This window comes from Saccopteryx leptura, chromosome 5, assembly GCF_036850995.1.
Source record: "Saccopteryx leptura isolate mSacLep1 chromosome 5, mSacLep1_pri_phased_curated, whole genome shotgun sequence".
NCBI lineage: Eukaryota > Metazoa > Chordata > Mammalia > Chiroptera > Emballonuridae > Saccopteryx > Saccopteryx leptura.
Window position 1 is genome coordinate 144,437,302 of NC_089507.1, and position 13,684 is coordinate 144,450,985.

At 47.3% G+C, this 13,684-nt stretch overlaps 1 protein-coding gene across 3 annotated transcripts in view; it reads left to right on the forward strand.

Annotated features, from left to right (window-relative positions):
- SNTG2 (syntrophin gamma 2) overlaps window positions 1-13,684 on the forward strand; it is a 204,610-nt gene that overhangs the window by 137,829 nt on the left and 53,097 nt on the right. For all 3 annotated transcript variants that reach the window (XM_066385768.1, XM_066385769.1, XM_066385770.1), the window contains 2 exons: window positions 2,323-2,410; window positions 4,520-4,611. In XM_066385768.1, the coding sequence (XP_066241865.1) occupies window positions 2,323-2,410; window positions 4,520-4,611 (180 nt within the window). The remainder of the gene's footprint in view (window positions 1-2,322; window positions 2,411-4,519; window positions 4,612-13,684) is intronic.

Genomic DNA, 13,684 nt, shown 5'->3' on the forward strand with positions numbered 1-13,684 from the left:
GCAGGACGTCAGATGATGTGGTGAGTTGGTGACGTCACTGTAGGACTGAATCAATAAGCAAACCCAGTTGTGACAACCTGGACTGGCCTCATGTTTTTCCCGAAGGCCCTTTCACTCACTCAGACTTCTGCTTCATTCTCTGACACTGATTTATGTCCTTGAATTTTAGTTCATTGGATAAATTCCCAATTCCCCCCAAGATGCTTCCTTATCAGAAAGTCCTCCAGGGCTCTGGCCCACGTGAACCTAAAATTGGTTCAGTGGGAGAGTGTCAGCCAAGGGCATGGAAGTCCCGGGTTCGATCCCCAGTCAGGGCCCGTAGGAGAGGCACCCATCTGCTTCTTCACCCCTCCCCCTCCCCCTTTCTCTCCTCCCCTCTTGCATCATGTCTCAAACAGTTTGAGCAAATTGGCCCTGGGCGCTGAGGATGGCTCCATGGCAGGGGTCTCAAACTCGCGGCCCGCCCACCAATTTTGTGCGGTCCGCAGACTAATCAAACTTCGTGGATTAGTCTGCGGGCCAGTCTGCAGGCCGCACAAAATTGGTGGGCGGGCCGCATGCGGCCCACGGGCCACGAGTTTGAGACCCCTGCTCCATGGTCTCTGCCTCGGGTGCTAAAATAGCTTGGTTGCTGAGTAATGGAGCAGCGGTCCCAAATGGACAGAGCATCGCCCAAGAGGGGGCTTGCTGGGTAGATGTTGATCAGAGCGCATGCGGGTGACTGTCTGTCTACTTCCCCTCCTCTCACCCTCTCACTTAATAAAAAAGAAAGAAAGAAAGGCCTTCAGGAGTAAGAGACCCAACATCCCAACAAAGTTGGAGCATCTCAGCCTGAGTCTCTTGCTAGTTCTAGGGCAGGGGTTCTCAACTTGTGGGTCGTGACCCCTGGTGAGGGTCGCGACCCACAGGTTGAGAACCGCTGTTCTAGGGTGTGTTTGGACAGAAAGGGACAAAATTTTTAAATAGTAACACAGTGTTTTCCTACATGGCTGGGATTTCAAGCACAAAGGTCATCAAACAGTTGACAGACAGTATTTCTTAGGGTTACATAACACACACACAGTTACACACACAGTTACACATATATACAGCAACCCACATGCATGCACATGCATGACACACATGTAAAACCCACATAAATGGGCATACATGCACATTACACACATATACATTAACCCCCATGACATCCTTGACAATTCACAGATTGCACACAGCAAGGAAATCTGAGATGCTCTAACTCAAAAAAGTGGGCGCTCACACAAATCTTAAGTGGTATTCATAGCCGCGAGACACAAACCCAGAGTGGCTCAGATACAGTCGCTCTGTGTGAAAGTGATTATTAGCTTCACAGCGTTCTAAACAAGTTCCTACTAATAGCCATCCCTTGCATTTTGAGAATGTGAAATTTTCAGAGATGCTTGGAGATAACACAGCCCTGATTGTGATCTTGCAGGAAGTGCAAGTTCAATTAGCTGAAAATTTCTCAGGTTTTACTAATACATCAAAAGGAACTAAAATAGTCATCACATTTTAAATAAACTGGTCATCTGAATTTTCTTTGGCTCTTTTATCTGTGTTTAAGTATACTGCTCACAAAAATTAGGGAATATTTCAAAATGAATATGAAGCGTTGAAATATCCACTAATTTTTGTGAGCAGTGTACATAGAATAATATTAGCTACTCAGGAAACAATTTTAGGTTCACGTGCCATTTCAAGTGTGACCTCCATGATAATCCAATCAGGGAGAGCAGAGAAAATTGTGATACCCAAACTTTTGGGACTGAAAACATTTTTAAAAATGGAAACTAAGGAAAGAGCTTGGTGATTCTCTGGTGGGTCCAGTTCTGCAGTTCAGACATGTGGATTTTGAGGCAAATCATGGCCAGATGAGTGATCCATGTTCCTCAACAAAGTGCGAAGGCTGAGGTGGCGTGTGAGCTCTGCACACGTCCATGCAGCATGTCAGTGCCCAGTGAAGCACGGCCCTGGGCCAGCAGCACAAAGGACACACTTGTGTGTCTCCGGGTGGGTTTGTCCCCTCTGTGAGGTCCTCCCTGCTTGCAGTCAGAGAAGAGAGACTGAAATGGACACAGTGCAGGGCTGGCTGCTCAGTGCTCCTTCGAGGTGCATCCCCGAGTCTGGGCGCACACGGAGCAGGGCCGTGCTTTCGTGGTCCCAGTGTCAGCCTAGTTACAGTGCCTCGGAGGGAGCGTCAGCCCTGACTTCCTGAGAAACAGATAAGGTGTGTGGGGCTTGGGGTTTTGTTCTTGTACCTGGTCCTTTTGTGATGACAAAGAAGTGTTTTTTTCTTGCCAACAGGTGCATCTTTTGAGAAATGCTGGTGATGAAGTGACCATCACGGTGGAGTTTCTCAGGGAAGCGCCATCATTTCTGAAGCTGCCACTGGGTAAGGGTGATGTGCTTGGGCACACCCAAGCTTCCTCCTGCACACATTCTAATGCACATGACTTGTTCCTTCCTGAGCGCATGGTCAGAGAAAGACAGAAATAGTGGCCCTGGGCGGTTGGCTCAGTGGTAGAGCATCAGCCCACTGTGTGGAAGTCCCAAGTCCTGGTCAGGGCACACAGGAGAAGCGCCCATCTGCTTCTCTATCCCTCCCCCTCCCCTTCTCTCTCTCTCTCTCTCTCTCTCTTCCCTTCCTGCAGCCATGGCTTGATTGGTTCAAGCACATTGGCCCAGGCACTGAGGATAGCTCTCTTCGACCCTCTGCTTCAGGTGCTAAAAATAACTCGGTTGCCAGTAGCCCCAGATGGGCAGAGCATCAGCCCCAGAAGAGGGTTGCGGGCTGGATCCAGGTCAGGGCGCATGCAGGAGTCTGTCTATCCCCCCTCCACTCACTTGGAAAAGAAGAAGAAGAAGAAGAAAAAAAAGACAGATAGGCCCCGTGTTACATGCTCCTGAGGTGTCTGCACTTACTGCATCAACAGACTTCTCAAAAGAATGTGTCGTCAGTCTGCATTGCTGATGATGAACATTTTCTTCTTTGAGTCAGCTCCTGTGTATGCTCACCACTCAGATACACAGGCTCACGTTTAGAACAAAGTCTGTGTTTAAGATACCTCTTGCCTAGAGAAACAATTTAGGAAGAACACTGTAGAAATTCTGAGGGGCCTCCCCTACCTCAGCCGGACACGGGCCCAGCGAGCAGGGGAGGTCTCGCAGAGCGGTGGCAGCCGCGGCCGTCAATCCCTTGCTGTGGCTGTTGTGACTGTAAAATGCATCGTCATCCTCACGCCGTGGACTCTGGCAGTGTGGCCCGGGGCCCCGTCCACACTGTCCTTGCCAGCCAGAGGGCTTTTCACCGGTCAGACTCCCCAGGAGCTGAAGTTGAGCTGGTGACTCTGTAGTGTCTGCCGAGCTGTGAGGCCGAGACACCTTCAGGTTCCTGGGCGGGGGGCTGTGTGATTGGGGTGCAGGCTCTGGTGTCTGACTTCATGAGGCATCAGCACAGAAGCAGGTCACCCCCGGGAGCCGCCCAGGCCTGTGCTCTAGCCGGAGAGAATCTGGGGTGACGTTGTGGGACAGCACAGTGAGCTCCTTACCGGACCCTCACCCTCCATGTGAACACCATGAGCTTGTCTTGATTCTGTCGAGCTGCTTACAAGCTCTGGCTGTTTGTTGGCTGTTTGAAGGGAAATTGGGTTGACTGAGCACCTGCTGTGCCTGAACCGCCCCGGGGGGAAGGGGGGCTTTGAGTGGACGCCTGGAACTGCTGACCCGTGAAGTTGATGGGTCTGAGCACCTTTTTCCAAAGGAGAAAACATTCTCATTGGTGGTGACAGGAATTAGCAGCAGAGGGCAGAGGGCTGTATTCTGAAGCAGTGAACACAGGCCCATGTGCCAGGCTTGGACTCTGCTCTGGTGACCATGACAACGTGACTGACGCCCACAGCGTGTCCATGCCTAAAGGCACCCCCCCTCCTCTGCTGCCAGAGGGCCCGGCAGGCTGGTGACGGCAGCAGGCTCTGAGGTCTGCTGAAAAGGGGCAGTCCCTGCAGCTCCTGTCCATCCCCTAAAGCAGTGGTTTCAAGCCACCGGTCCACGGACTGGTGCTGGTCCGCCAGAAATTTCCTGCTAGTCCACGAACGAGTTAACCACCCTGATGCTGTATGAGGGTTAATGACAGTGTCCGTAATCACCCGGACTGGCGGGTAAAAACCATTGCCCAACCGCTGATGTAGGAACTTGCCCCGGAAGCACCCAATTTTGTCATTTGTCAGGAAAGCGAGAAATCTGGACTTGCCTGTCCTATCTGGTTCCTGTCAAATGAACCAGAGCTGTGGGTGAGAGCCCATTCCGCCCGCCCTGCCCCGGGCACCTCTGCCTCATGGGGTTTAGAGCCCATAACCGTCTCCAGCGGGGCTCCCGGGCCTCCGCGGTCCGGGTGATGGCTCTCCCTTCCTCCTCCTGCACGTGGTCCCTCGATTGAGGCAAGGTGGCCCCGTGACAGAGCATCTGGGGCTTAGTTTGCAACAGCATATCTGTTTTGTTGCAGGGTCCCCGGGAACACCCAGCCGCCGCAGCAGCGGGGCCTCCTCGCCCCTCTTTGACAGTGGCCTGCACCTGAACGGGAACTCCAGCCACACAGTAAGCCGCCTCTTCCTACACTTAACTTAAGGGACGTTGGCTCGCTGCTGACATGCTTGGGGTGGGGTCAGAAAGCCTCTCACTGCCTCACGCCACCTGGTGACCATGTCCAAGGACACGCTGAACAAACACACGGGTTCGAGAAGCTGTTCCGCTGGCTTTTATTCCCGGGCAGGGCCCCTTGTGAGCAAGCGTTGTGTGGGAACTCAGGGAGCCCTGCCTCTGACTTACCGGGAAGGACAGACAGACAGACAGATGGCAAGAATAACAGCAGGTCATTTTCAGACGCACAAGAAAGGGACTCTTCTGGGGATTGCTTCTGAATTTAATAGAAAGCCTTGAAGAAATGCAAATGTCCTCTCTTTGCAAGGAGTTTTCACCATGTCCCTAATCTGCCCCCTGGGAGGCCCCAGGCAGCACTCTCTCAGGCTCAGTGTCCCCCTAGTGGGCAGCAGCGCAGAACGAGAGCCAGTGAGCACTTTGAAAAACATTCTCTTGGAGATCAGCACCATCACCAGGGCCAGCTGTCCGACCTTCAGGTGGAGCCCGGAGAGAAAGATTCCTGTTTGTGTGATACATGGTTAAAATATTGTAGACTTGCACATTTTACCTTTTAATAGCGTTCTGCATACATTAGAGCTGTATTTAATATCTCCGTGAGTTATGAAACAAAGTAATAAAACACGTGCCCATGAACCCTTAACTCAGTTCAGTAATGAGAACGTTATAGCTGATGCGCTATCTGCCCATCACTCCAGTGTCCCGCTCCTCCGAGTGCCCGGGAGGAAAAGGAAACAGTGTCCTGACTCTGGTATTTCTCATCTCCTTGATAAGAAGTAGCTTTATATATGGTATATATCCCTAAAATATGCCATTTCGTTTTATTTTGAGCTTTATGGAAAATTTTGTCATAGCCTCTGAGATTTACTTTTTTTTTTAATTTTTTTTTTTTTTTTTTTTTTTTACAGAGACAGAGAATCAGAGAGAGGGATAGACAGGGACAGACAGACAGGAATGGAGAGATGAGAAGCATCAATCATTAGTTTTTCGTTGCGCGTTGCGACATCTTAATTGTTCATTGATTGCTTTCTCATATGTGCCTTGACTGTGGGCCTTCAGCAGACCGAGTAACCCCTTGCTTGAGCCAGCGACCCTGGGTCCAAAACCAGATGAGCTCGCGCTCAAGCTGGCGACCTTGGGGTCTCGAATCTGGGTCCTCTGCATCTCAGTCCAACGCTCTATCCACTGCGCCACCGCCTGGTCAGGCTGGGATTTACATTTTTATGTACTGTTAGGTTTTCAGGATCCACAAATGTTGTGTATCAGCTTAACATACACACACACACACACACACACACACACATATTCCTTTTTTTGCTATATGGTATTTGTGTGATAATACTATGCTTTATTTGCCGATTTCACTGGGGAACAAAATTTTTTTTCATTTTCTGTTGCATGAGGTTTTAGAACTGTTTCTATATATTTCTGTATCGCTGATTCCAAATCTGAAATCTGTTTTTTTGGTGCATGCTCTAGTTTTTATGCAATTTTAATTTTTTTGTTACAGTTAATGGCATGCATTGGTTTTTAAATTGGAGTTAAAGGGCAACGACTCTTGGATTGAACATAACCACAAGACAATGTTTTACAAACATCACTTTTACATAATTGTAGTTGTTTTTAAATGTAAAAAATTACTATCTGATAAAAACACCCTCTTATCTTGTTTTAAGATTGAATAATGACTTCTTCGAGTAGGCGTAAATGTAAGAATAGTCCTGACACCTTCTGTTATATATGTAGCTGTTACACACTTCAACGTCAAAGGTGCAATATTTCATCATTTGTGACACGTGCATATATTGCCTATTTTCAAGTTCCCCTTGGTGATCAAGACAAGAATTGGGCTCCTCATATTGTGTGTCATAATTGTGAGGAAATGCTTCGTGACTGGACAAAAGGAAAATGCAAAGGAATGCCTTTTGGTATTCCCATGGTTTGGCATGAACCTAAGGACCACAGCAGTGACTGTTATTTCTGTCTGATCCATACAAAGGGCATCAGCAAGGAAAAACGGCATATGATCGCATATCCTAATATTCCTTCACCAATACGACCCATCCCACACTCTGAGACACTCCCGGTTCCAGTTTTCAATGGTTTTATTTCTTCTAAGGATGAAGAAAGTGAACATGGTGATCAAGTGTATTTTGATAAGATGCATGAGGAAATGGTTGTAAAATCTGAAGGGTCTTCTTTTGATGCCAAGCAGTCATTAACCCCTCAGCAGTTTAGCCAACCCAAATTGAATGACTTAGTAAGAGATTTGGGCCTATCAAAGAAAGCAGCTGAGTTATTAGCCTCTAGCCTTCAAGAAAAGAATGTACTTCACCGATCAGATAAAGTATCCCATTTCAGGAAGTGTGAACAAATTTCTGTGGACTTTTTTCTGAAGGCAAACACTTTGTTTACTGTCATGATATCAGTGGTCTTCTCAGCCAACTAGGTGTTATCACTTACAGTCCAACAGAATGGCAGCTATTTCTTGACAGCTCTAAACAGAGTCTGAAATGTGTTCTCCTACACAATGGTAATGTTTATGCAGTGGTTCCAATTGGTTATTCAATTCATCTGCGAGAAGATTATAATGACATAAAAATTGTCCTCGAGCTTGACCAGGCGGTGGCCCAGTGGATAGAGCATCGGACTGGGATGCAGAGGACCCAGGTTTGAGACCCCGATGTCACCAGCTTGAGCGCAGGCTCATCTGGTTTGAGCAACAGCTCACCAGCTTGGACCCAAGGTTGCTGGCTCGAGCAAGGGGTTACTTGGTCTGCTATAGCCCCACGGTCAAGGCACATATGAAAAAGCAATCAATGAACAACTAAGGTGTCGCAACGAAAAACTAATGATTGATGCTTCTCATCTCTCTCTGTTCCTGTCAGTCTGTCCCTATCTATCCCTCTCTCTGTCTCTATAAAAAATAAAAATAAAATAAAAAAATTGTCCTCGACTTTCTGAAGTATGAGAAGCATAACTGGGTCATTGTGTGGATCTTAAAATGGTAAATTTCCTGCTAGGCCAACAGAGAGGTTTCACGAAGTATCCTTGCTTTCTGTGTTCGTGGGACAGCCAAGCTTGGGAGAAACACTGGACACAGAAGGAGTGGCCGAAACATGAAGCTCTGGAAGTAGGGATGCAAAATATTGTGAATGAACCTGTAGTTAATCGAGACAGGATCATTTTTCCCCCACTTCACATCAAACTTGGCTTAATGAAGCAGTTTGTTCAGGCTTTGAATAGAGAAAGTAAATTCTTTCAACATATTATTTCTGCTTCTCCTGCCTTGTCTTTCAAGAAGATTAGATGGACCTCAAATTCAAACCCTCATACGTGATGAAGAATTTGCCAGGAAGATGAATAAGGAGGAGAAAGCAGCATATCAGTCTTTTGTGGCCGTTACAGAGAACTTCCTTGGCAACAGAAAAGCAGAAAACTGAACTTCTGGTTCAAAGGATGCTGTTGGCTTTCTGTAATATTGGATGTAACATGAGTGTTAAGATTCACTTCCTGAACAGTCACCTTGATAAGTTTCCTGAAAATCTTGGAGCTGTTAGTGATGAGCAGACTACTGCTGGAGCATCAAACGAGACTGTCCTCAACAAGTATACAAACACAAAAGCTACAAATGAAAATTTTTGCCTGAACAGAATTTAAATAAGTTTTGCGCAAATGTTATGATTAAAATAAGTGTTTTAATATGTTCTATTTCAAAATTGTAGACAAATTCTGATGCAGTCATATTTTTTAGTGTATTAGTGTATTTACTGCATTATATAAATTATTATATTTTCACAAAGATGATGCCCAAGAAGACATTCTACTTCATTATGTTAAACTAAATGTTGAAAATTTTACAATAAGATGATAACCTAAAATCTTGAATTGCAAAAAAACTGTAGCTTACAGAGAAAAACTAATGTCATATTTGAGATCAGCATACTCGAATTAGGTAAGAACAAGTGTTTTTGTGGATGTAACGAAAATTTTGTTACCCAGTGTTTTCAACCACCAGTGGACATTTGACTCTTGTTTTCTGGGTGGGTTTTGTTCACTCCGGGTTGTTGTGATGCAAGTCAGGGCGCCCCTCACCACAGACATGCAGGGGGATGTCTGGGTGTGTGTCCATTTCCATAATAACAATGCTGTCTGCACAAGGGTCTGACCCACCACTGCCCAGCAGGTGGGACGTCCCACTTCCCCATGTCTTCCCTGCTCCACGCTCAGTATTTTGGGGTTTAGCACATCGCAATCTAGTGGCTGTGCTGTGGCCACCATGGGGGGTCATCTCATCCTGTCTCCCCTGGGGAGGTACACTTGCTTTCCTGATCACATTGGCCTCCGGTCTCTCCTCTTCTCACTATTGATTTACACGGGAGGGGGCTCTTCTCCACACCGAGCCACAGGCATCCCTCAGCTTTACTTGCAAATTCATTTTTTGTTGGTTGTGAGTCAGAATTCTCTTCTCACAGTTCACAGCTTGTGGTTTTCTCTCCAGTATTTTTTGACAAGTAGAATTTCAATGCAGCAAGCTTGTACTCATCTCTTCCCAGCAGAGTCTGTGCTTTTTAGGATCTTGTGAAAGAAAACCTTTCTTATCCTGAACTCATAAAGCTATCCACTTATATTTTCTTCTAAATATTCTTAAGGTCTTTTTTTTTTTCACTTGACATCTCTAATGCATATGAGATATTTGTATAGAACATGTTGGAAGGCTGGAGCCCGTATACATTTTAATGGGTGGCCAGTTGTCCCAAACCATTTTCTAAGTGACCTATGAGGGCACTGTGGTCATGTAACACGTGCTCTGGTCCCTGGCTTATTGCTGGCATCTGATTGTATTGTTTGACAAAATCAATGCCAACACACTACTTGGCAACCAGATAGTTATTACGAATCTTTGTCGTCCGTTAGGCTCAGCCTGTCACCCCTCACCATTTTTTCATCCTCTCTCTTCTTATGTTTTTTTCTCGTGATAAATTTTTTAAAACCTTTGAGTAGATCCCACAAAGAGCCCTGTTGGGGTTTTGAGTATAACCGCATGTCATTTAGATCTGCTGAGGTAGTCTTTCCCGTCTGCGGAAAGGACATCTGTTCTTTATCTGAGTCTTCCTTCGTGTTATTGTGTTGTTTTTGTCTTTCTTTTTTTGGTTACTTGCAGCAGCGATCACATATTCCTCGTCTTTTCAAAGAACTAGCTTGGGCTCCACGGGTCCCTGGGTCACCTCCATTTTCTCCTTATTTTGTCGTTTTTCCTTTTCTTTGTGTTTTCTCGCTCTTTCTCTCATTTTTTGCAGTCCCATCTGACAAGCTCTATGCTCTCATGTGAGCTCACGGTGACTGCAGATGCATGTTCACTTGTTTCTAATCAGTAACTTTAATTAATTCTTTTTGTCCCCGTTTCTCTGTGCGCCTTTCCCCTTCTTGATTTAAGTGTTGAGTCAGACTTTTCATGTGTCCTTTCTTTTCTTTTCTTTTTCTTTTCTGAAGTGAGAAGAGGAGAGGCAGAGAGACAGACTCCTGCATGTGCCCAACCGGGATCCACCCACATGCCCACCAGGGGGTGATGCTCTGGCCCTCTGGGGCATTGATCCATTGCAACCAGAGCCACTCTAGTGCCTGAGGCAGAGGCCAACTTTGCTCCAATGGAGCCTTAGCTGCAGGAGGGGAAGAGAGAGAGAGAAAGAAGAGGGGAAGGGGTAAAGCAGATGGGCACTTCTCCTGTGTGTCCTGGCCGTGAATTGAACCTGAGACTTCCACATGCCAGGCCAGTGCTCTACCACTGAGCTAACTGGCCAGGGCCATAGTGTGTCTTGTCTTTTAAATTCTCCTCTACAGGTTTGAAATGGATATACTTCGTTTCCATTTATTTAGACATTACCCTTGACATTTACCACATGACTTTGATCACAAGATGTAAAGATGCACTGTCTCAGCCTCCTTGTAGAATAACACATGACCTTATCATATGTGTGCAGATCATCCTGTCCTACTGCGAACCTGCCGTCCTGTGTCTGGGAGTCCGCGACCCCCACACTGGTGACTTCTGGGATGATGGTCTCTGTCTCCCACCACGACCAGCTGTGCTAACGCCCCACATGGTGTTCATTTTCTTTCCCCTGGGGATGCTTACTGGGTGTCAGAGCCCTTTGGCAAACTCAGCTTCAGCTTGTTTTGAAATAGGGTATTTTCTCTAAAACCTGGAACCTGGTTTTTGCTGTGTCTGGTTTCTACTGCGGACACCAGGAAGAACTGGGGGAAGCTGCTGGCCGGCGTAGTCCCCTGGGCCCTCGTCGGGTCCCTGCCGATGGTGACCGGATACAGATCCGCTCTTGTTTCTCCTGCTTACCGTACCACGCGTTTTCTGCATCTGAGTCAGGTGCAGAGAATCCTCACGCTTTATCTTGGTCACCTCACCCCTTTCCCGGCAGCATCCTGTCTGGGGCTCAGGTGGTGCGTGCCCCCCCTTCTACCTGTAGAGCCCCGATTTCTTTTCCAGACTTGTTTCTTGTCATTGTGCTGCATTCTGGGGATTTTATTTTATTTCATTATTTTTCCCAACTTTGTATGGTATCATGGCTAAGCCATCCAGTGAGTGGGTTTTTAAGTTACTTTTTCTTCGAGAAGGAGGGGCTAGAGGCAGAGCACGAGACACTTGCGCTGTCGCCAGTTCAGGAGGATGAATTGTCTGTGTAACCAAGGAAGGTGGTGGAGAGAGGCTACCTGACTCCCCGCCCCACCCCCAGCATGTCACATTCACGGCCTCAGGCCCCAGTGTGTGATCTCCACTTCAGTGGGTGTGACGCTCATGCAGAAGACGGCTGTGCAAACAGAGGGCGGTGAGCACGGTGGCCTGCCTGGTACCCTCAGCACCTACATCATCCTCACCAAAAAGGAGGAGGAAATGGAATGTAACAATGCTCTATAATCATTCAAACAGTTGTTTCACCTTCAAAATAAAATGTCATTGTTGTTGAAACTCATTACGGTGAATCTGAATTTCAGAGAGTTAAAAAAAATAGCATTTCTATATTGCTTCCTCAAAGATATCTGTGTGCAAAGTCCATAATGATTGCAAAGCCAGCCTCAGGTTTCCATAGGGTCATGGCAATAATCTAATAGTCCATTTGCTCTCCATTCGTGCCCGCTGGGCTTTGACTGTCTAGACTGTGATCATCTCTTGCACTCAGCATGGATCGTACAGTATGTAGCAGAGGATAACTCGGGAATTAATAGGACCTGTGGTTGGAGAATGCGGCAAACTGCCGTGCATTTGTTTTATTGAAAGAAGTAAGTTGGAGACTGGCCGTGTTTGCAGACTTGCTCCGATTTCTCCCTTCTCCTGGAACCAGACCCAACAGAGTGGGAAACTGCGTTGTCAGTGGGGCAGACTCAGAACCACAGGAGCCCCGGGGCCAGGTTTCATCTCACGATAGCAGACAAACCAGACAAGGACACGACAAAAAGAGAGTTACAGGCTATAGATGCAAAAATCTTCAACAAACTGTTAGCAAACTGAACCCAGCAATGCAGTGAAAGAGTCACACACCACCACAGGGTGATTCCCAAAACACAAGGTGGGTTCAATATCCACAAATCAATTAACATGACAACCACATAATGTTAAGGGGTAAAAGGCATATGATCATATCAATAGCTGCAGGGCTGGGAGATAGCCGAGTTTTATGCAATACAGACCCTGACAAGCTTTGGGCTGGGCAGGTGGGTGTCTCCTCTAGAGCGAGTCCCCAAGGCCCGACAGCAGCACTGCCCGCCTCAGACAGGTGCCTGTTAGACTGTGGCGCTGGCCCTTAGCTAACCCAGACGCACTGAGCCCTGTCAGCGTGTCACGGCACAGACCTGCTCTGCTTCTCACCTGCACTCGGGAATGGCCAGCCGTCTCCTGCGGCGTGGCACCCAACACTGAACTGGCACATGTACACATGTGTGTGTGTGTGACGTGAGGCAGGCAGAGACTGGGGGTCTAGAGAGTGAAGAGGGGCAATGCGAGGGGCCTGCACTGTCACACAGGGAGACAAAACCCAGGAGGAGAGGAACTTCTAAAGTGGAAATTACCACCTCACAGTCCCCGAGAAAGCTGAGGGGAAAATTACATTATAAACAGCATGATCAGCCACCCACCCGATGCTAGGCAGTCACAGGTTTTCAAAGTGAGAAGGGCATAAGCATCGGGCCAGCGGTGGGTAGAGGGGATGGTGACGCTGTAGTCAAAACACTCCATCACCCGCACACCGTGGACTTCCCTTACGTGAGACGCTGACGGTGAATTGAGTGCAGTTATAAAAAAAAACCCTCCCTCCCTCCAAGAAGAAATTTCCCACTACAGACGGAGCTGGGAAGCTGTGGCACCAGCCATGCTGGCTTGTCCGCCCTTCATCCCTAGGTCTCCCTCTGACTAGGTGTAGCCTTCTAGCTGAGGGTCTGGACCGAGATCCCAGTGCGAGATGACCGATTCCTTCCTGTCCAATTTTAGGTCTTTCTCATAGGGGAAAAAAGATGTTTTCTCGGGCTATGTTAGATTCTTTTGGGGTTTTTTTCTTTCAGTTTTTTAGAAGTACAAGTTAGATGCGTTTCATTTTTCACAAAAGAAGTATTTGTAAAAGTTATACATATTTTGTTCTACTCAGTTTCATTCTTTAAAACATAAATTTTATGATAGAATGTCAGTTCTTTAGTAAGACAAGGAATGTTTGTAGATTTTGCCTCTTTTGAGCGGGGGGTGGGGTGGGGGGGTGGCAAAACAGTCAATTCAACGTCCAGAAAAATCTTTCACAGAGAAGGTACAGTTGTGGGTCGAGTTTGGACCATTCGCTGCATTCTGAGCAGCACGCTGTGGCTCCGGCCACACACAGCATGGGGCGAGGGGGTGCTGGCCACACTGGGGTCGGCTGCCGGGGTCAGGGCCGACCCAGTGAGGACATGTCAGATGTCTGAGGGATTCTTGTTTCCATGTTTCTGAGACAAACACGTGGGACTTGAGTATTTTTGG